This window comes from Carcharodon carcharias, chromosome 9 (assembly GCF_017639515.1).
Source record: "Carcharodon carcharias isolate sCarCar2 chromosome 9, sCarCar2.pri, whole genome shotgun sequence".
Lineage (NCBI taxonomy): Eukaryota > Metazoa > Chordata > Chondrichthyes > Lamniformes > Lamnidae > Carcharodon > Carcharodon carcharias.
Window position 1 is genome coordinate 128,121,435 of NC_054475.1, and position 24,468 is coordinate 128,145,902.

At 43.4% G+C, this 24,468-nt stretch overlaps 1 protein-coding gene across 1 annotated transcript in view; it reads left to right on the forward strand.

Moving 5' to 3' along the window:
- LOC121282470 (sodium- and chloride-dependent neutral and basic amino acid transporter B(0+)-like) overlaps window positions 1-23,547 on the forward strand; it is an 86,562-nt gene extending 63,015 nt beyond the window's left edge. Inside the window, exons 11-16 of the mRNA XM_041196173.1 lie at window positions 2,971-3,070; window positions 6,677-6,786; window positions 6,891-7,061; window positions 7,640-7,756; window positions 23,068-23,153; window positions 23,376-23,547. Of these exons, the coding sequence (XP_041052107.1) occupies window positions 2,971-3,070; window positions 6,677-6,786; window positions 6,891-7,061; window positions 7,640-7,756; window positions 23,068-23,153; window positions 23,376-23,547 (756 nt within the window). The remainder of the gene's footprint in view (window positions 1-2,970; window positions 3,071-6,676; window positions 6,787-6,890; window positions 7,062-7,639; window positions 7,757-23,067; window positions 23,154-23,375) is intronic.
- The last annotated feature ends 921 nt before the right edge of the window (window positions 23,548-24,468 follow it).

The window sequence follows — 24,468 nt, forward strand, 5'->3', positions numbered from 1 at the left end:
GCTATGGGTCTGGAGTCACATGTAGGCCAGACCAGGTAAGGATGACGGATTTGCTTCCTTGAAGGACATTAAACCAGATGGGTTTTTACAACAGTCGACAATAATTTCATGGTCATCAATGGACTATTAATTCCAGATTTTTATTGATTTCACATTCCACCATCTGCCATGGTGGACCTACCCCTGGACAATGACCCCACCACCGAATATCAATCTATTCTTTCCAGGATTTATTGACCTCATCTCCTCTGGAGATCTTCCCTCAACAGCTTACCACTTCATAGTCTCCCAATCCTGGACACCCTGCTTCTACCTCCTCCCCAGAATCCACAAACAGGACTGTCCCCATAGACCCATTGTGTCAGCCTGTTCCTGTCCCACAGAACTAATTTCTTCCTATCTTGACTCCATTCTCTGTGCCCTTGTCCAGTCTCTTACTGCATACATTTGCAATTCCTCTGATGCCCTACATCATATCAACAATTTCCAGTTCCCTGGCCCTGACTGCCTCCTCTTCACCATGGACGCCCAATCCCTCTACACCTTCATTCCCCACCGGGATGATCTGAGGGGTCTCCACTTCTTTCTTGAACAGAGGCCTGAACAATCCCCATCCACCACCACTCTCCTTCGTCTGGCTGAACTTGTTCTCTCACTGAACAATTTCTCCTTTAACTTGTCTTACTTCCTGCAAATAAAAGTTGTGGCTGTGAGTACCTGCATGGGACCCAGTTATGCCTGTCTCTTTTATGGGGTATGTGGCACATTCCTTGTTCCAGTCCTACTCAGGCCCCCTCCCACATTTCTTTCTTTGGTACATTGATGACTGATACGGTGCTGCTTCATGCTCTTGTCTGGATGTGAAAAAAATGATTAATTTTGCTTCCAATTTGCACCCCACTATCGTCTTCACGTGGTCAATCTCTGACACTTCCCTTTCTTGACTGCTCTAGCTCCATTTCTGGTGATAGACTGTCCACCAATATTCATTACAAACCCACCAACTTCCACACCTACCTTGGCCACAGCTCCTCAAACCCTGCTTCCTGTGAGGACTCCACCCCATTCTCTCAGTTCCTTCACCTCTGTCGCATCTGTTCCAATGACGCCACTTACCAATATGGCGCTTCTTCCTTAACCGAGGTTTCCTACTCACTGTGGTTGACAGGGCCCTCACTCCTTCCCCTCCCTTCCAGAACCATGATAGGGTCCCCATGTCCTCACTTTTCACCCCACCAGCCTCCACATTCAAAGGATCATCCTCCGCCATTTCCGCCAACTCCAGCATGATGCCACCACTAAAGACGTTTTCCCCTCACTCCGTCTGTCAGCATTTTGTAGGGACCATTCCCTCCGGGACACCCTGGCCCACTCCTCAATACTCTCAACATCCCATCCCCTTCCCACGGCACCTTCCTATGCAATCGCAGAAGGTGCAACATCTGCCCCTTTACCTCCTCCCTCCTCACTGTCCAAGGGCCCAAACACTCCTTTCTGATGAAGCAGCACTTCACTTGCATCTCCTTCAATTTGGTCTACTGCATTCACTGCTCCCAATGTTCTCCTCTATATTGGGGAGACCAAAAGCAGACTGGGTGACAGCTTTGCAGAACACCTTCGGTCTGTCCGCAAGCGTGACCCAGACCTTCCTATTGCCTGTCATTTCAACACCCAATCCTGCTCTCATGCCCACACGTCTCTCCTTGGCCAGCTTCAATGTTCCAGTGAAGCCCAATACAAACTGGAGGAACAGCACCTCATCTTCCGATTCGGCACTTTACAGTCTTCCGGACTTAACGTTGAGTTCAGTAACTTCAGACCATGAACTCTTTTTTTAATCCCCTTTTTAAAAATGTATTTTTATTTTTTATCCACTTATTTTCATTTTTATTCATTGTTTGATCCCCTTTTATTCCTTTATCCCTTTATCCATCATTTTCCCCCAACCATAGACCCGTCCCCACCACGCCCCAAAAGTGCTATCTGTTACTTGTTCCACGTTGTTCTTTCACAGAGTCCTTACTCTTATTCTGCTCTTAACACCTTTTGCTTTCTTATCTTTATGCCACTATCAGCACCTCCTTTAGCCCTTCCCACTGCCATTAACACTCCCTCTGTCTTTTTGTCCATGACATCTTTGTCAATCTCTCCTTAGCCCCCGCTTATCAATAGCCTTTTATTCAGCTTCACCTGCTCCACCCCCTTTAAACGGTATAAATTTAATCACATTTCTACTTCTCTTCAGCTCTGAGGGAGGGTCATACGGACTCAAAACTCTGTTTCTCTCTTCACAGATGCTGTCAAACCTGCTGAGTTTTTCTAGCATTTTCTGTTTTTATTATAGAGGAGAATTGTGTGTTGATCAGGGAAGGCTGGCAAGTGAAGGCAGGGAACAAGAATGTGTGACAGGAAACTGCTGAGTATATAAATTCAGTTTTCCTCAATAGGCATCCTCTTGAAACCTAAGAAGTGCAGCACACCCGAGGAACCAAGACCCATAGTACTCGATTCCCTGTCCTGGGAGGTTTCTATGGTTTAAACACCTTACCCTGTTGTTTAGAATATTACAGTATGGTAAACTTTGTTATCCAGGGCTCTAGAAACCGGAATTCTTTACCAACTGGAATTCTTGATGTTCCCCTGATACGAATGATCACTTTATCAACAGGAAACAATTCCAAAGTTATCCAGAACCCGTATCTGTATACTATATTATTTTATATTTTAGTTTATGTTTTAATGTACTGTTGAAGATTAAAAGTGAAAAGACTGCTGTTCTTTACTTGCTGGGTACCTGCAAGTTCATACTACAATTATTGCACTCTATTCCATGGTTAAATGCATTCCTTCCTTAACTGGTATTTTTGATTAGCTGCATCACCTGTTCCCTGTGCAGGCTAAATAATAAAGATTTTACTGTATTATGTTTTCCTTATGCAGCACATTTTCTAATTTTTCATTTCTTGTTAGGCTGGGATTTACTGGATAAGTTTAATTGATCATTACTGCATTGGATTGGGTCTCATTCTAACAGCTCTGCTGGAGCTCATTGGTCTAAGCTGGATCTATGGTAAATGCAACAGGAAAAGCATTAAAATAAAATGAAATAATTTAAGCAAGCAGGTTTTCATGGGGAAAGTTTTCAATTTACCGTTGGGTGTAGAACTAGTTAGTTATCATTCACATTAACTTCAATATAAGTAAAAGTCAGATAATTTCTATAACAGACAATTGACCATTAACAGCATAATTACACCAGGGAGCAAACAAAAAATTCAAGCAATATGGGCTGAATCATCCCAGGTTTGCACTAACTGCGGCAGTGGGAAAGAGGACATTTTATCCACAGGCCACAATGGCAGCTATTCACACGGTATCGTCCCAATCAATCTAACCTCATCAATCATGTATTCCCAGGGAACACATTGTTTCATTGATGGGCGGCCTCCAATTCACCCACCCTGCCATCACCTCGCCGCTTCCTCATGCAGGGTGCCATATTTAAAGTGCAGCCACATGCATACCTCTTACTGTTTCCAGTCCAGGACTGCTGCACAGAAGATGTGGCCCCAAAAGGCAAGAAGACTGCAGCCTCCCCGATTTAGTGACGCATCGCTGGCGTGTCTTCTGGACACTGTTGGAGCCCGCCGCGATATCCTCTACCCCACTCTGGCTGCATCAATCTCACACTCCAGCTTGGGAGCTGGTGGCAATGGTGGTCAGTGCCAACGCTGCACAGAAGAGGTTTGTCATCCAGTGCAGGAAGAGGATGAATGATCCCATCCCTGCAGCCGGGGTAAGGCAACCACCTCAACCACCTGCAGATGTATTAAAATGAAGTTCCCGATGTCCGTCGGCAGGAAAGGTGACCCACCATTGACAGGCAGAGTGGATGATTGCAAACTGGTTTCATGATGTCATTAAACCGATTTTTGGCCTTCCTGCCATGTTGTCTACTCACGCCCACTATGATCCTGACGCCAACGGGAGGGAAAATTCAGCCGTATGTCTATTCAGAAGAAGGAAGAGAAATGAATTGGATGATGTAATATAGATAATTTTTCATATCTGAAAATGATGGGAATGCAAAAATTCTCCTTCGTTGTCAAAAATCTTTCCACATTTAATTCCAAAAGCCAATATGAAGCAGGCAGTGCCTTTTGAAATAAAAGCAGTGAATGCTGGAAATAGTCAGCAGGTCAGGCAGCAACTTTTCACGTTGAGATGATCCTTCACCAAGGCCTTCTGCATCTTCACTCAGGATCTCCTTATTCTCGGTGGGTTACATTTGATTGTTGGAGAAGATTTTGCTGGGCCACTTTTCTGTTAATTGCTGATATGGTTGTTGCCCAAACATCTTCAATTTGAGTTTACCACTTAACAAGTTAATGCCAGTTTCTCCCAACTATTAGGATGAATGGAACAACAGGACAGGTTCACCTTCAGTGTGTTCAGAATTTTTCTTATGGCCTCTTGGAATCCATTTCTTATTCTTCAACTCAGGACACAGAGCTCTATTTGATTGACCGGCCTCCCACATTCTGGTTACTAAGTTCATCTCGGTACAGATCTGAAGCATGAGGCTTTCCAAGAGTGAGCACCTATTCTGCAGGATTTGTTCAAATATTTTACAAAGATGGATAATCCGGTTGATGACAGAGAACAACTTACTCATCCTGTTTGAAATCTGATTCCTTCTCTGATTTAACGTTCACAAGTAACCACAGTACAAGATCAATGAGGAAGATGAGAGGTAGCAGAGTGGCAATATTACTGGGCTGGTAATCAAAATGCCTGGACTGATGCTTCAGAAGCCTGAGTTCAAATTCCAAAACAACAGCTTAATTAATTAATAAATCTGAAATATAAAGCTACTTGGAAGACTCGGCAAGAAATACAGATCAGCGTTGAGATGGTGGAACGTTCGGGTGGAGCAGCAAGCAGATGGTGATTGCCACTCCTTGGAAGATCTGGGCCATTGTTTCATGCTCCTCTATTACCATCTCTGTGATGTCCTATCCCATCAGTAGGATAGACTCACCAGAGATGACAACACAGCACTGTATAGTTGGGAGAGAGTGCCCCGGGAGTCCTCAACAATGATTCCGGAACCCATGAGGTCTCATAGCATCAGATCAAACAGCGGCAAGGAAACTTCCTGCTCATCAAAACCTACCACCCCTCATCAACTGATGAATCAGTGCTCCTCCATGTTGAACACCAGTTGGAACAAGCACTGATGGTAGCAAGGGCGCAGAATGTAGTCTGGTGGAGGATTTCAGCATTCCTCACCAAGAATGGCTCGGTATAGCACCTTTACGGACAGTGTTGATTGAGTCCTGAAGGGTAAATCAGTCAGACTGGGCCTGCAGCAGGTGATGAGAGAATCAACACAATGGGACAAATCTACTTGACTTTGTCCTCACATATTTAACTGTTGCAGATGCATCTGTCCATCCTAGCATTAGCAGGAGTGACCACTGCAGAGTTTAAGGCCTGGATTGTCACAACTGAAACAGGTAGCTCAATTTGGGAAATTTCCTGGCTCATTACATCTGCATCAGTAGATAGGCACCTGGATGACACTCCAGGGAGGGAGTGGGGAGTGGAGGATATGAAATAAAGTTGGGCCCACCAGCACCAGAAGCAGATGGGAGAGAGCCACAGAGATGGCTGATTGCCAAACTGAGCTGGTGAAAAGGCCCACCTTGGTCCTATGGGGTTTCATCCCAGTTGTATTAATAGCCTCTCATATCCCCCTTGCCTACTCGTGAACCTCCTGTTCGCATTCACCCAGCATACACTACGTACTGAACCACTGAACCCTGTAGTAATAACGGTATGTGTGGAACTGCTTAGTAAAAAAACATCCATTCACAAACAACCTCCAACTCAGATAACCCTTTTATGAAAGAGTTGACGTTTCGAGTCCTCATGACCCTTCGACAGAACTTCGACAAGTTCTGTCGAAGGGTCATGAGGACTCGAAACGTCAACTCTTTTCTTCTCCACCGATGCTGCCAGACCTGCTGAGTTTTTCCAGGTAATTCTGGTTTTGTTTTGGATTTCCAGCATCCGCAGTTTTTTTGTTTTTAACCCTTTTATGAGTCTGAGATATCAGCCAAACATGCATAATAATGTTGTTTGGACAGCTGGAGGGACCTGTTGACTTTGTTTGATAGCTATTTTTCTGTGATCCCTTTTGTCAATATCTCAATGATTATTTGCAAAGATAATGAGGTGTGACATGGTTAAAGCCTCTGTCATTGATACTTTAATGGTCTGTTTAATACTTTTATATAGTTGTTGGAACAAGTTTCTTTTTCAAAAGATTTGTGAATGGGTGTTTGATTTCTAAGCATTTCTACACATGACATTTTTACTATGGGGTTCAGAACTGAGAAAAAGAAAATAATCCACATTTATATAATACCTAGAATATAGTAAAATGTCAAGGGTACTTTACACATGCTTTATCAAGCAGAATTTGAACCAAACCACCTTGAGATATTTGGGACATAATTTATTCATCCTGTTTGAAATCCTGAGTGATCCTTTCTCTGATTTAACCTGTTGATTACTAATAACCAATATGAGATAAACTTCTACATAAACAAGCTGCCCTGAAGACTGGACAAACCAAGTGACTGTGTCTCTGCTTCCTTGCTGTTCACAGGGGTAAACAGATTCATCAAGGACATTGAGATGATGATTGGGGAAAGGAATTGGCTCTTCTGGCTGTGGTGGAGAGTGTGTTGGGGTTTTATCTCTCCGTGTTTGCTGGCAGTAAGGAGATGTTACATCTTTTCAAATTTAAAGCAAAAATAACCATGCTGCAGACAATCTATCAGTCTGTTTCTGATCTTGTTTTGTGCAATTATTTCATTTAGGCAATCTTTGTTTGGTCCTTAGCAACATTTACCCCACCAATATATGGATCTGTTGAGTACCCTGTCTGGGCAACAATACTTGGCTGGTGTATGACAATCTTTTGTATTATGTGGATCCCCATTGTCGCAATTGTGAAAATTGCTCAAGCTAAAGGCTCCACCTTGGGTCAGGTAAGGAAACACCTTCATATCTGTCAAAGAATAAATAGAAAACTCCTGACAAACTCTCAATGCTCACCATGCCTTCAGTTAAAAAGTTAGTCTAAGCAATCTTTTTCAGGCAGTTCCCATGTTTGTCTGGAAATGCTGCTAATTTATCAGCCACAATCTCTTCCTCCTGAGGCAGACAGCTCTACCCACCATCTTAATGCCAACAAGAATAACCAAAGACTAGTTGATTTGAGAAATTAGATATTGCCTCTATATCTAGGTGTTGACTCTCACCCTCCAACTTCAGATCACACAAGGATATCGGGCACATGATGAAAGCCCAGCAGCCACCAGAAACCTCATGAGGTCCCTGAAGCAAAACTTTTTGTGACCTTGCCCTCTGATGAGCTGGCACATGAGCTGACTTATCTCCTTAGCCTGGCAGTAGCCTACTCATGCTAGGTGACTGATCCTAACACTATACAATCCTCTAAGGCTTGTTTGTACCTGTATCTAAGCTGGTGGCTGGAATATCAGATCAAGCAACAGGGCCTCTTCATCAGTGGTGTGGTGTTGCCCTCTCTGTCTCTCCTCTTGAGGCTGCAGTGGCTGGACAGGTGGCACTCTTGTGTACCATGGCTGAAGATGCTGCCAAAGTCATAGTGAAAGAGGAGTTAGTTGAGATGCTGGATGTGTTAGAAATTATTAAAAATGAGGTAACAGAAAGGCTATCTGTGTTTTAAGTTAACCAGGAATGGATCACAAGCATCAGAGAAAGCTGAGGAAATTAAGGGTGGAAATTGTGGAGACTCTCATCTTAATATTCCAATCCTGCTTAGATACAGGGTTCCATAAGAATGGAGAATTACAAATGTTACACACTTGTTCCAAAAACTGTGTAGAGATTAGCCAGCAACTATAGGCTAGTCAGTTTTAACAATGGTAGGAAATCTTTTAGAAACAATAATCTGAGAGGAAGTTATCAATCATTTGGAAGGTCAGCACAGATTTGCTTAGAGAAAATTACTTTTAGCTAAGTTGACTGTGCTTTTGATGGTAACAGAGAGGGTAGATGAAGGTTATGCAGTTGATGTTGTTGTGGTCACTTTGACAAATGGACCACAGGAGTCTCAGATATAGGTCACGATTGTTTATTCAAACAATTGCAAGGGGAGAACCATGTCAATGCAGCTTGAGATAGCACGCTGCTAAATTACAAGTGTTCAACATATTTATACGTTATTGGTCACGCACAAGAACAGTTTCCAGATTCCGATCTCATCAACATATAGCTTTACATTATAAACAGACATCTCTGGTAACATGCATCATTTATCCCTATTTTCACCCAGGCAGAGACCTTCCCTCCTGTCTAAGCTGGGATCATCTGTCCTTTCCTTATCTGTTAAAGAACACACTTAATCTATGTTATTGCCATCCTCTGACTCCAATCCGGTTCCCAAAGCCTTTCTGTTGTTTGCAGGCGCTAAGGCTGTGCAAGGTTCATCCGGTAACCTTTAACTGCCAATGCGCTTGGTAGCACTGGCTGCTTGGAGATTTTAAGTAATTCATTCCCTTTCAATAAGTTCTTACTGTACCCCTATATTCCTCCCTAACAATGTGATGTACGTGGACTTTCAAAACAAATTTGATGAAGTGTCACACAGTAAGCTTGTCAGCAAACTTAAAGCCCAGAAAGCCTACAGAACAAAATTGGGTGAATGACAGGGAACACAGGAAAATGGTGAATGGTTGTTTTCTCAGGCTGGAGGAAGGACCACTGCTTTTCTTGATCTATATTGACATCCTAGACTTGGGTGTGTAGGGCACAATTTCAAAATTTGCAGATGGCACAAAAGGGAAGGGAAAGTAGAACTAGCTGAGATGTTCTTGCAGAGAGCCAGCAAGGACACAATGGAATGAATGGTCTCCTTTTGTGCTGTGACCATTCACTGATTCTATGATTCTATTCTAACTGAAAGCAGAAAATCAGAAGCAGAGAGTTGGGTGAGGGAAGAACATGGGGTGGAAAGCAAGCCACCCATGGCGGCAGCATCAGCAGTTGCACATCATGTCAGATAGCAGGATGAGGCTGAACTGGGATTTGAGAAGAGTCATAAGGTAGGAACGTGCCATCATCTTTAATGTTCTGGGCAACACTGGGTGCAATGCACCCTGTCATAGCCAGAGCCATGATATGGAGCACCATCTCCTCCATAGGGCTCAAGGGGTGCAAATGCATCAATGTCCCCCGTACTGTTCTGTTCTGCTCCCTTGCATTGTGCACCACCCTGTCCTGCTAGAAAGAGGGAAGAATGTCGTTGATTGACACTGTGCTTGGTTTAGATATTTGCCATAGCTGAATAATTGGATGGATATGAAGACAGTGAGAGGTGGATGATGGTGAGAGTGAGATAGAGCATCTGAATGCTGTGTCTGAGTTGTGACTATAAAGGATTGTTGATGGATGACTGATGGGGATGAGATGCATTGAGCAAGTGGGAGAGTTTGATGATGTCTGGAGACTATGAGATGCATTTTGAAGATGCTTTCACTGAATTTGAGTACCTAAGTGAGGTAATTGAACTTTTTCTGGCATTGCTTCCCCAGCAGTTTCCTTGAATTGATGTCCTTGATCACTCACCCTCATTGCCTTCAAAGGGTTTTCTTCAAGGGCCTCCTGGCCTCTCAGGAAGACATGCTTTCTCCTCCTCTCTACATCCATGACTAAGATTTCCAATGCCACATCTGCAAACTTGGGAACCATCGCTCTACCCTGGTGCTTCACTTGCTTTGATTCCAACTTCAAACAACTGCAGTACTGGCTTTCTGTCAGTTGTTATGGCGACAGCTGGTTGACAGACCAAATCCCAGAGGGAAACTTGGCTTACAGGCCACAACCTTTTTTTTGTATTCTTATAATGAGAAAACAGTGTATTGATCTTAATAGTAAGAAGTCCAGTAACACCTTTTGGGTTTTTAAAAGTGTTGCCTACCCAGTGCCAGGATCAACTCCATCGCTAATGCTATAGTTGGCCTCCAACAGTGTGTACGCAAGAGCGGTGGGGCAGCTCAATCTCACTCCGGCTAATCTGTCTCCTCAAGGAGTCAGCCTGGGCCCCTCAGGCACCCATAAAGAGGAAAATCAGCAGGTGCACACTCCGGGGCCATCCACCCAGGTGACTCTGAGAGTGTCCGGCCCATCTGAATCCCCTGTTCACGTGACCTCAGCAGCTCCAGTTCCAGACTGAGGAGAGAGCCATTGCCACACAGCAGGACCCTGAAAGCAGGCCGGGGCCCTCCAAGTCTCAGCCCTCCAGAGGACACCAGCTGAGATCAGCACAGACAGGGTGTAGCAGACTGCCCCCACCTCCACTGTGCATATCTGGGGAGCATCAAGACGTAATGGCAGGATTAGGAAAGTTAAGAAGAATTAGATAAACAGCCGGGGCATGTATGTTAATCACTAATACATACTGCTCAGTCTCGTCAATAAACTCCCAAGAATGTCTCCCTGCCTGGATCTCCTTGTTCTGATGAACAGTGTTCTTGTCATTCAGATGTGAAACCTTACTGCACAAGATAAAGGCAGATGTCTCAATCCAAGGCCTCTTCCTTGTGCAGCCTTCAGACCAAAGTCATAGTCTGGCCTCACGCTCCCTGGAAACATTACTGATGCCTGCACCTCGGCGGTGCTGGTCATCGCTGCCAGGATGTAGTGGGCTGATGCCACAGGGTTCTCTCATTCTCTTGGTGTGCTCTCAGCATCTTTAAGGTGGGTATAGTCCCCATCTCTTCAGCATCCGTGACCATTGATGTTGTGCTCCTGAAGGGCTCAGGTGCTGAAGGTGGACAAAGGATCAGATGGTTCTAAATTTTCATGGCTGCTTCTTTATGATATGATCTTGATCATGGAGGGCAAACGAGCTGCCCATGGCCAGACGGGAGCCAGATATTCTCAGAGGCTTTGTGAAGATCAATATAGTGTCCTCATTGCATGTTGTCATCATCCTCCTGCAACTGAGCGACTATCAGGGCCTCCACTGCATCTCTTTGACAGGAGCATTCTCACAGAGGGCATTCACGTTGCCATAAGTCAGAAGGAGTCAAATGTTCACAGATGCAATTTGAGGATCTATGGGGTCACCTCGCTGCACGTCGTCATCATCCTCCACAAATCTAGCAGCAATGAGGGCCTCCCGAGTGCGCAAGCCTCATCTGGCTATTGTGAGGGTCTCATCCCCGTCATTGTCACCTCAGAGGACCTCCTCATACCCATCGGCGTCCTCCTCATCAGAGGAGACTTCCAGCTCCTCCATCTCCTCCTCAGCGAGCTCATCTCCCCGTCGGAGTCCCAGGTTATATAGGGCACAGCAGATGATGATAATGCTTGACACCCTCTGCGGATTGTATTGCAGGGCTCCACCAGACCGATCCAGGCACCAGAACCGTATCTTCAGCATCCCGATGGTCTGCTCCACCAAGCTGCGAGTTGCAGCATGAGCCTCATCATAGCGTTGCTCTGCTGCAGTCTGAGGTCACTGCACGGGTGTATCAGCCACGGCCTCTGTGGGTAGCCCTTGTCCCCTGCAGCCTCTGTGAGCCCTGGAAGACTTCAGGGATCTGTGACTGACTGAGGATGTAGGTGTTGTGCACACTCTCTGAAAACCATGCACACCTGCAGGAAGTGTTTCTGGTGGTCGCACATTCAGTAAATGAAATCCCTTGCGGTTGACGTAGTTCACCATGTCTTGTGATGGAGACCTGAGTGCCAAGTGAGTTCAGTCGATTGCACTCTGCACCTGTGGAAAACCCGAGATCTTGGCGAATCCAATTGCTCTTGCATCCTGGCTGTCCTAGTCCCTGTCAAAATACACAAAGTTGTGTGCCCTGCAAAGGTGGCATCTGTGACCTCATGGATGCATTTGTGGGTGGAGGTTTGTGAGATCCTACAGAGGTCGCATGTGGAGCCCTGAAAGGAGCCACTAGCGTATAAATTGGGCACAGTGGTCACTTTCACGGCCACTGGCAGTGGATGCCCTCCCTGTTCCCATGGCTCCAAGTCCTGCAGTAAGTGGCAGATGTGACTGACCAGTTCCCTAGACATGTGCAGTCTTCAACAACACTAGTTCTCGATCATCTGCAGGAATGAAAAGCGATGTTTATAGACCCTGGGGGTCACTAGGCACCGACCAGCGATGGCTCGCTGTGGGTCTTCAGTGGTATGTATGAGACCCCTAGCCGCCACTTCTTCCTGATGTTGCTGCTCATGCCTCTGTGCAGCCAGGAGCCTCAGTCACTCTCTCCTCCATCTTCTTCACTTTCTGTAGGCCATCAGGCATACAGCTAGTTCACCAGGCTCCATGATCCTAATGTACTGCTCCTGCTGGTTGAAAGTCAGAGACACATGGCTAACATGGGTTTACTAAGAACCTGTCCTGGTTCAGTGTGACAACCCCTTAACCACTTGGATGGCCAGAGATTAGTGCACTGCATGGCTGCCCGGAACCCCACCCACCTCCGCCCCAATCCATTTGACCGATTGGCGACTTCAGCTTCGGCCACTGGACTGCATTCTGTGCTCTCAGCTCAGGCGCAGGCATTCTAACCAGTACTGCAAGGCTGCGCTGTTAGCTTGAACCATGGGGCAGACTGGTCTAAACCGGGATACTGACATTGCAAGGGGCTGTGAGCGCCTCCAGCAGTAACTGTTCCACGGCCAACTTTAGCAAGGAGATTGTACAACGTGTGCAGCCGTGCAACTGTTCTGCAGTCCACTAAAATTCACATGACATTGCAGTCTGTACTGAGGGTGGGTGAGGTTGGAGGGGTGAAAAGCTCTGGAGCACTCAGTGGCACTTTGATGCCTCTGCATTGCTTGAGTGGGCAGATAAGCTAGAAGCCTGACTCTGAACATATCAATGTGCCTGCGCCTGAACTCTATCAATTGCAGAGGAATGGTCACTTTATACAGGTTTCCTTAAAGCGTGGCCACTTTCCTCACCCACCTGACCCCTCACCCTGAATGTTTGTGCGCTATACTGAATGGCAGCACAGACCTTGCCCACCAACCCCACCACCCGCCAACCCCCCCACCCCTGCACCCCCCCCACCCCCATTACAAGTCACCTCAACAACAGGGCTGCCCTTAACCGCCAGCCCCCAGGGCTGTCCTACCACCCTGCCCCCACAAGCTGCCTCAACCACAAAGCAGATGTTACCCCGCCCCCATCACCACAAGTTCCCTCAATGGCAGGGCTGCCCTTAATCCTGATCCCCCAACGCCCCTCAAGCTTGAAGTCCAACCGGTGACCCTGGCGAGCAGTGCACAATGTTACTGTGTCGTGAAACCATATTGTCTGCTCAATCCACTGAATATGCCCGACTCCGGCAGGCACAGAAATGTCCGCCCATAGCTACAGGATGACCTAGATTGGGACCTGAATATTGAAGGGCACGTGACATTTACAAAGAACAGGAAGTTAGGAGAAGGTGGAGGGGTGGCTCTGTTAATTAATGATGGTATTAACACATTAGATTGGGATGGCCTAAGTTCAGGATAACAGAATGTAGGAGTGTTTTGGGTTGAGATGAGAAATGATAAAGGCAAGAAGTCACTTGTGGGAGTGATGTGCAGACTCCCTAATTGTAACTATATGGTAGGACACAGTATAAAAGAAGAGATAACGGGAGCTTATCAAAAAGGTAGAACAATAATCAATCGGGATTTTAATCTACATATAGGCTGGAAAAATCAGATGCGCAAAGGTGAGATAGATGAACAGTTCATAGAATGTTTTCCAAATAGTTTCTTTGAATAGCACATTCTGGAGCCAACCAAAGAGCAGGCTATGTTAGGCCTGGTGTTGAGCAATGAGATAGGATTAATTGATAACTTCATTGTGATAACACCCCTAGGTAGCAGCGATCTTAATATGATTGAATTTTACATTCATTTCGAAGGAGAAATGAGTGTGTCCAAGGCTACTGTCTTAGACTTAAATGGCGGCAATTATGAGGGCATAAAAGCAGAGCTAGCTAAAGTGAACTGGCAAATGAGGATAAGGGATAGGTCAATGGAAGTTTAGTGGCAGACATTTAAAGGAATATTACAGAATACACAGAATATATACATTCTAATGAGAAAGAAAAATTCCAAGGGGAGGGCCCGCCATCACTGTTAACCAAAAAAGCTAAAGACAGTATCAAACGTAAAGAAAAAGCATATAATCATACAAAGATGGGTGACAGTTCAGAAGATTGGAAAGAATATAAAGAGCAACAAAGAATGACAAAAGGATTAAAAAGGAACGAAGGATTAGAGCATGAGAGAAAGCTAGCTTGTAATATACAGATGGATAGTAAGAGTTTCTGTAGATACTTAAATAAGAAAAAAGTTGGCAAAGTGAGCGTTGGTCCTTTGGAAGCTTGGGGAATTGATAATGGAAAGTAGGGAGATGGCTGATGAAATAAACAAGTATTTTGCTTCAGTCTTCACTATAGAGAACACAAGTAACATCCTAGAAATAGATGTAAATCAGGAAATGGAAGGAAGGGAGGAATTTGGAAAAATTCCAATCACCAGAGAAGTGGTATTGAGCAAATTATTGGGGCTGCGGGCTGACAAATCCCCAGGTCCGGATGGACTTCACCCTACGATCTTGAAAGAAGTGGCTATTTGATAGTTGATGCATTAATGTTAATTTTCCAAAATTCCCTGGATTCGGGAATGGTTCCATTAGATTGGAAAATAGCAAATATAACTTCTTTGTTCAAAAAGGGAGGGACACAGAAAGCAGGAAACTACAGGCCAATTTCCTTGACACCCATCATAGGAAAAATGCTAGAAGCTATTATTAAAGACGTTATAGTAGGGCACTTAGAAAAATTCAAGGCAATCATGTAGAGTCAACATGGTTTTGTGTAAGGGAATCATGTTTAACCTATTTACTGGAGTTCTTTGAAAGAGTCACATGTGCTGTGGATAAAGGGAGACAGGTGGATGTACTGTACTTAGATTTCCAGAAGGCATTTGATAAAGTGCCACATCAAAGGTTAATGTGGAAAATAAAAGCTCATGCAGGTGACATATTGGCATGGATAGAAGATTGGCTAGCTGACAGGAAGCAGACATTTTGCATAAATGGGTCTTTTTCTGGATGTGACGAGTGGGATCCCACAGGTTCCCACAGGGATCAGTGCTGGGAGCTCAACTTTTTACTATTTATATAAATGGCTTAACTGAATGAACCAAAGGAATGGTTGCTAAATTTGTTAAATATAGGTAGGAAAGTAAATTGTGAAGAGGGCATAAGGAGGCCACAAAGGGATATAGTTAGGTTAAGTGAGCAGGCAAAGATTTGGCAAATGGAGTATAATGTGTGAAAATGAGAAATTGTCCATTTTAGCAGGAAGAATAAAAAAGAAGCTTATTACCTAAATGGTGAGAGATTGCAGAGCTCTGAGATTCAAAGGTATCTGGGCATCCTAGTGCCTGAATCACAAAAGGCTAGTATGCAGTACAGCAAGTAATTAGGAAAGCCAATAGAATGGTTATTTTTCAATGTGAGGGGAATTGATTACAAAAGTAGGGAGGTTATGATTCAGTTGTACAGGGCACTGCTGAGGCCATATCTGGAGAACTGTGTACAGTTTTAGTCCCCTTAAGAAAAGATTTAAATGTGTTAGAAGCAGCTCAGAGAAGGTTTACTCGACTAATACCATGGATGGGTGGGTTGGCTTATGAGGAAAGGTTGGGCAGGTTCGGCTTGTTTCCTCTTGAATTTAGAAGAGTAAGAGGTGACTTGTAGGCAATAGTTCAAAATCTGCCCAGCAGTCAGGTTGGATGGGGGCCAGTTGTCCAACCTGGCTAGAGCTTGTTTCTGTGTGGCCTTGGAGTCAGATGTTAAACAGTAGACTGGGGTATGCAGCTGAGAGAGTAATAGTAACCTATTCAGGAAGCCGGAGTCTTAGGTTATGTGACTTTACTTCTTCACAATTACTTTAACAAAAGATGTTTATCCAGTGTCTGGATTTTGGCTTTGTGTTCAGGATTGATAATGCCTCAGCCATTATGGGTTAAAAAGGGGTGCCACTGGTTGAAGGTCAGGCATTTGGAGAGTCATTGTTTCCGTTGAATCACTGATTCCACGAAACAAACTTGACTTATCAAATGCAAATTGCCTTTGTGTACCTCCCTTTGAAGTAGGTCTGTGCAGTTCCAGGTGGTCTGTTAGAAACTCCAGACATAACAAAGTGTGACGTTACCAAAACTGAGAAATGAATTATGTTCTTATGGTGATTCACAGGCAAAGGGTCAGTCATCTTAATTTTCTCATTCAGCAGAAAAATCCAGTTTAAAAATAAGAAATAGCAATAATGATAAAGTTTTCTTTTAAGAATATATGGTGTTGTATTCTGTTCTGGATCAATAGCAATTGTGTTCTTTTGACTTTATTGAGTTCTGTAAACTGAGAAATTGACAAAAAGTAAATTAAATCAATAGCTGGTCTACAATCTGCTTCAGGATTAAGATGTGCTGCTATTTGATACTGATTGAAATGCTCAGTAGCATAGTTGTCAGAATAATTGCGCTCGGACCCTGATCTGACTGCCCAGTGTAAGACTGTCCATAGGATTTCCTGAGTACATCCTAAACATATTTTCCATTTCACACATTTCCATTCCACCTACATGTCCCTTCGAAACCCCAATCCTACTTGCTTCTGTACCCTGGAAAAAAAACTATTACCCAACTCACTTATAGCTGCACTTTCAAAATCCCCACTGTCTAGCCTTTGACTCATTGTCATCCACAACAGTTCTCCAGCTATTGGTTTTCTCAACAGCACCCTCGCCTTTGACTACTTCATTCTTGCTTATCACCCCATCTCCAACCTAGTTTTTCTCTCAACTCCCTGAACATGTTGTCACCTCTCAAATCATTGCCCAGCTTTCCCAGAATTCCATATTTGAATCTCTCCCTTCAGGTTTCCAGCTCTGCTGCAGTACTGAAAAAGCTCTTTATCAAATTCACACATGGCACCAAAGGTAAATTGTCCCTTTTGTCCTTCTTGGCCTGCGTGCAGCCTTTGATAAAATTAACCATGCTATCCATAGACACATTGGGCAGAATTTTGCCCTCGGATGGCCTGTGGGCCCCACCAGCTCAACGGGGGGCAGACAGCTGACCCCTGCCACCGAAATGGGGCCTGCCGCCATTTTGAGTGGGCGGGCCAATTAAGGCCCACCCAGTGGCCTGCCCAACAGGAAGCGTTATGCGCTTCCTGTGCGGGGGGTGGAGGGAATCCCCATCTGCCAAAGTGCGCTCTTTCGCATGCGCACGAAAGAGTGCACTTCTCCCTGAGACAAAGTCCTGTCTCAGGGAAATCCGTGACAGGTAAGTAAAGTCTAAAAATAGATAAAAATAGATAAATAGATAAAAAAATAGATAAAAATAGATAAGTATTGAAATTATTAACATGTCCCCCTCATGTGACAATGTCACATGAGGTGGGACATGTTGATAATAAACACATAAAATTTATTAAATGTTTAACAAACGGCCTTGAAACTTCATCCCGCCAATGGATGAAGTTTCATGAATAATCTGGAGCCTGCTGGGGCTCCTGGCCTGCCCACAAGCCTTAAGCTTGGACGGGCAGGTCTTTAATTATCTTAATGAGCCTATCAACGGCCTCAATTGGCCATTGACAGGTCAGCGGGCGAACAGCTGATTTCGCTGTCCGCCCGCCTTCCTAAAAATTTAATGGGACCGGGATGACGTCAGGGGTTCCTCCCGATGTCATCCAGCATCATTTTTCCCTCAGCGAGCGGGCCCCGCCTCAAATTGCTGAGGGGAAAATCCTGACCATAGAAACTAAGAGCAGGAGTAGACCATTCGGCCCTTTGAGCCTGCTCCACCATTCGATGTGATCATGGCTGATCCTCGATCTCAACACCATATTCCCATTTCTTTTCATACCCCTTGATGCCCCCAATATCCAAAAAATGATCAATTTCTTTCTTGAATATACTCAGTGACCCCGCCTCCACAGCCTTCTGTGGTAAAGAATTCCAGAGGTTGACCACCCTCTAACTGAAGAAATCTTTACTCATCTCAGTCCTAAATGGCCTGCCCCATATCCTGAGACTGTGGCCCCTGGTTCTAAACTCCCCAACCAGGGGAAACATCCTCCTTGCATCTATTCAGTCTAGCCCTGTTAGAGAATTTTATGTGTTTCAATCAGATCCCCTCTCTAAACTCTAGTGAATACAGGCCCAGTCGAACCAATCTCTCCTCATATGACAGACCTGCCATCCCCAGTATCAGCCTAGCGAACCTTCACTGCACTCCTTCTTTGGCAAGTATATCCGTTCTTAGGTAGGAGACCAAAACGGCATTCAATACACCAGGTGTGGTCTCACCAAGGCCCTGTATAACTGTAGTAATACATCCCTCCTTCTGAACTCAAATCCTCTTGCAATGAAGGCCAACATACCTTTTGCCTTCCTTATTGCTTGCTGCAGCTGCCAGTTTACTTTCATTGACTGATATACAAGGACATCCAGATCCCTTTGTACATCCACATTTCCCAATATATCACCATCTAAATAATACTCTTCCTTTCTGCTATTCACACTGAAGCATATAACTTCACATTTATCCACACTATACTGCATCTGCCATGTGTTTGCCCACACACACAACTTGTCTAAATCACCCTGAAGCTTCCTTGCATCCTCCTCACAACTCACAACCCCGCCCAGTTTTGTGTCATCAGCAAACTTGGAAGTATTGCATTTGGTTCCCTCATCCAAGTCATTTATACATATCATGAATAGCTGGGGCCCAAGCGCTGATCCTTGCAGTACACCACTAGTCACCGCCTTCCACCCAGAAAAAGACCAATTTTTTCCCATTCTCTGAGCAGAATTTTAAGGCCCCATTTCAGAGGGGACAGGGCTGTAAAATGCGGTGAGCCATCATAAATCTCATTGACTTCAGTGGGAACATAAAATCCCGCTGCCGTAAAATTCTGCCCTCAGTTTCCGTTCTGTCAACCAATTCTCAATCCATGCCAGTATATTACCCCCAATCTCATGTGCTTTAATTTTGCCCACTAGCCTCTTATGTAGAACCTTATCAAAAGCCTTCTTGAAACCCAAATACACCATGCCCACTGGTTCTCCCTTATCTATTCTACTAATTACATCCTCAAATAACTCCAGTAGATTAGTTAAACATGATTTCCCTTTCATAAACCCATGATGACTTTATCTAATCCAGTTGATGCTTCCAAGTGTTCTGTTATTACATCTTTTATAATAGACTCCAGCATTTTCCCCACTACTGATGTTAGGCTAACTGGTCTGTAATTCTGTTTTTTCTCTCCCTCCTTTTTTAAATAATGGGGTTACAGTTGCCACCCTCCAACCTGTAGGAAATGCTCCAGAGTCTATGGAATTTTGGAAGATGACCAATGCATCCAATATTTCCAGGGCCACTTCCTTTAGTACTCTGGGATGTAGATTATCAGGTCCTGGGGATTTTTTGGCCTTTAACCCCATTAATTTCTCTAGCACCTTTTTTTTATTAATACTGATTTTTTTTTCAATTCCTCCCTCTCACTAGACCCTTGGTACCCTAACATTTCTGGGAAATTATTTGTGTCCTCTTTTGTGAAGACAGAATTAAAATATGTGTTCAATTTTTCTGCTATTTCTTGTTCCCCATTATAACTTCTCCTGTTAATGACTAAAGGACCTACATTTGTCTTTGTTAACCTTTTTCTCTTCATATATTTATAGAAGCTTTTACAGTCAGTTTTTATGTTCCTTGCAAGTTTGCTCTCATACTCCATTTTCTCTTTCTTGATCAATCTTTTTGTCCACTTTTGCTGAATTCTAAACTGCTCCCAATCCTCAGGCTTGCTGCATTTTCTGGCAATTTTATATGTCTCCTCTTTGGATCGAATGCTATCCTTAATTTCTTTTGTAAGCCATGGTTGAGCCATCTTTCCTGTTTTATTTTTGCGCCAGACAGGAATGAATAATTGTTAAAATTCATGCCTACGTTCCTTAAATATAAGCCATTGCCTATCCACCATCAACCCTTTTTGTAAGGTTCCAAAATCCTTCATTGCTAACTCATGCCTCATACCCTTATTGTTCCTTTGTTTAGATTCAGGACCTTAGCTTCAGGTTCAACTTCTTCACCCTCCATTCTAATGGACAATTCTATCATTTTATGGTCATTCTTCCCAAGGGACTCCGCACAACAGGATTGTTAATTAATCCTTTCTCATTGCATCATGCCCAGTCTAGGATAGCCTGCTCTCTAGCTGGTTCCTCAACATATTGGTCCAAAAAACATCACGTACACTGCAGGAAATCCTCCTCCACAGTATTATTGCTAGTTTGGTTTGTCCAATCTGTAAGTAGATTAAAGTCACCCATGATTACAGTTGTACCGTCTCCACTTTCATATGGAACTGCTCTCATCTGGTTCTATTACTATCCATCTAATAGTGGTCAGAGTATCTTTTGCAATGGTTTCTCTTCCCACTCCTGCATTATTTCCTCTGGTGTACCCAAGGATCTATTCTTGGCCCTTTCCTATTTCTCATCAATATACTGCCCTTATGCAACATCATCCAAAGACATGGTGTTAGTTTTTACATGTACGCTGACACCCAACTCAACCTCACCACCTCTCTGCACTCTTCCACTAAATTGCTAAATTGTCAGACTGCCTATCTGACATCTAGTACTGGATGAGTATAAATTCCCTCCAATTAGAGACTGGGATGACTGAAACCATTGTTTATTGTCCTGACTTCAAACTCTGTCCCCTAGCTCTCAACTCCATCCCTCTCCCTGGCAACATTAGGAGGCTAAACAAATCTGTTCTCAATCTTGGTGTCACATTTGTCTCCGAGATAAGCTTCCTGAATTTTTTAATCTTTTTTCACCTCTCCTAGGAGATCACATGAGAGTATTCATGTTATGATGTTCAGATATCAAAATTGCGTGGGACATATGGGTAGATCAAAGGTTCTTTTCCTGTCTGCAACTGTTTAGATGTTATTTAATAGATAATAAAACAATTCCTTACTTCAATATTTAATTGGTATTCTTTACCAATTCTAATGTTGAGAATGTGCAATAAGGTGGCATACAATTGCTAGTAGGTATCTGGAATAGAATTCGTCCACCATTAGCTGTGTTATAACATTGTAAAATGATGTAACATCATATGTTATTTTACAGATTGGCCCAAGACCCATTTATAATGGGTTAACACTTTGTTTTATTTCCACTCCGATTTGAGGCCTTTGTTTTCTCCACTCCTTCCTCATTTATACAGATCACCAGGTTAGCATGCTATGCAGAAATCTCATGATTACATGACATTTTCAGCCAGTGTAAGTGATGCTGAGAGGTCACAGGCTTATTTATTGCTGGGATCATCCAATACTGGCAAATGGGCTTCAGTTGTAAGCTGCCTCTCCCTCAACATTCTTATTACAATCCTATCTGGACTAAGAAGTCATCTTTTTCAAAAACCTTGACTTTTCCCTATGATGAGCAACAGAAGTGAATTTTCATTGGACAGTTTCAAAGGCATCTCAAGCCAATAGCGAACTTTCATTCTTCCCCATTCAGATTGGAAGGTTCTTCTCTATCAGCTGGGGAATTCCTCTCTCCTCCAAATGAATGGTAAAAGATGCCAAGCAGAGCAGAATGGGAGAAGCCAGAGTGGTTCTTTTCTGTTAAGACTCTTGAGATTACAGCTAAGAGCTGTCAGAGTTTTTTAAAAAATGGTGTTTCGAGTTGGTTTTACTGCATGTGACCAGCATTCGAGCTGGCTGCCTCAGGGCGAAGTGAAGTTGCAGCAGGAACTAGAAACAAGCTTTAGGACCCCTTATTTACACATGCAAATCAATAGGAGCTGCTTCAGACATGCTTTACTTTACCACAATGGCATCCTGAGTACTTCCAACTGAAGTGCATGCAAACAGCTCAAAAAGGTTATTTTTTCCCAGCATGAGAAATGTCGGCATTGATAATTGCTGATTATAATCACTTAGTGGTGTGTCCTGCATCAAATGGTTATGATGTCCTGGCATTTTCATCACGAGGAAACATATTATTGACCCAATAACTCTCCTTAAATTGGTGTGACAATAGCTGCAGCAAAGTATTTGCAACAATGATTATTTTAATATAACACTTGTTTGTTATGTATACCTCATTGCCAGGATACTGCCTGAGAAGTTAGAGTTTAGACATGGGAGTATAATCTCTGTGATAAACATATGGGATAAATATTTTTCAGTATAATAAGAATTGCCATGTGTTGCAACAAACTGCAGGATAACATGATTAAGGTCAGGTTTTTTTTTAGTTGGAAACTAAACTAAAAAATAAAAAAAAGGAAACTAGGAATATCAGAGCAGTAGAAGGCCATTCAGCCCCTCAGGTCTGCTCTGCCATTCAATATGACTGAAGAAGGTACTCCCTTCAATCCAGCAACTACCACATTGGCCAGTTGAAGAGGAGAAATTACAATCCCAGATCACACAGCGACCACAGAGACTCAGGCTTCCTTTAACTGGTTTTATTCAAGCATATGCAAGGGAGCCTCAATCATTCCTAGGAATGATGACCCAGCTCCCAGACTGATTACATTTCATTACTTTTGTACTTTTTCTTATCACAATACATTTAAGTACATTCAACCGACACACAGGTCCCAAGTCAAAACTATCCTATTGAGTGGATAAACATGTGATTTTGCTAACCAATTATTCTAAAGGATGTAAACATAATTATATTATCCAATCAAAATTAAAACATGTACGCAAAGACCTTGGTTCTCACAACTCAAGACTGTTTGTGTTTCATCAAAGTCCCCTCCTTGTCTCTTGTATGTCCTCCCACATATAAGCTAAAACCATATGTCCCTTCCCTACTTGAGAGAGGAGTACACTTAATCTAACTTTATGTCATGTTTTATCTCTAGTCTAGCTCTCAAGGCTTCACCACATCATTGCACCACTTGAATTGTCCTGCCTGTTACTGGACATTAGCTCATCTCTTGACTTCTGTGTAAATCACTCAGAAACTCAAGGCCTCTTTGTGTGCAATGTCCATCTGCTTATCCTCAACTGTCAATATGGCTGCCTGGAGATTTTAAGTGCTCTTCAGTAAATTCTTACAGCGTTCTCTTTTAGCGTTTTTAATTTTCCTCTAACAATGAACATGGGAAGTTAATGGTTGGTTATAATAATCAGGCAGAAATGATTAAACATTGTACTTTTCTTTTCATAGAAAATTTCTGCCGCTTGTGCATCAGCTCCTGATTGGGGTCCATACTTGGAACAACACAGACGGGAAAGATACAGAAACAGGCCTGATTCTACAGAAGCCCCTAAGCAAGTGCAACTTCTGGCTACTCCTGAGATGTGAAAATTTAAGGGAACATTTTTCGTTCAGTTTGTAAACAATGGCCCTGAAAATTCACCACCATTCTGATGATTTCCCGATATAATGTCAGTGGGAGTTTCCAGAATAAACAGTAACTTCACCTGGACCCACTTACATTTTTGGCTGAAGTTTCCTCTGTCCACTGCAAACATGAACATCAATTTGGGGCAGGTTGGGGCCAGGTAGAATTACTAAGCATTAAAGTTCCTGCATCATGAACCTTCAGTCATGTTCCAACCTGAGTCCTGGTGTTAAATGAATCCAAGCCAGTTGGTGAAGTATGAAACAGGACGCAGATCTTTTCCTTGTTTATTCACGGGATGCAGCCTTACAGATCTCGGCCTCCTAACCATTAACCCAGTGTCACAACTGACTCTTTTTATATGTGTTCTCAATGCTCAATCAACAATGCCCATCTCCTGTGTATCTTTAACAATGTAATCAACAAACCATTAACAGATTCCCCTTTCTTTCTTTAAACAAAAACTTTCTAATAAATAATTACAAAGCAATCTAAGAGAAATAAATTAGTTTTCCATATTTCTTACAATTCATTATAACACAAGATATCCCTCTTCCAGGGGCTCCAACAATTTCTTGGAACAAGCATTTGCCTTTGTAATGCAGTCTATTGATTGCTGACTTGCATCGACCCATTTTATTTTAGAAATCTTTTCTCTCCAACATTTCTTTCATGCTAGCAAGGCCAATCCTCAAGCTTTTGGCAGTGACACTCTTTGTCAAATGAACATTATCCAAAAATAATGGTTATCCACATAGCATTCAATAGGCAAACCTTTCTCAGAATGTCCCTTGTATAGGATTTCCTTCAGAATGTTAGATACATACAATTCCATATCTGTTGCTTTCACTAGCACCAGTGTTTCTGCAGCTAGGGTACTTTTTGCCACCTTTTTTTTTTGGCTTCCCAGGCAAA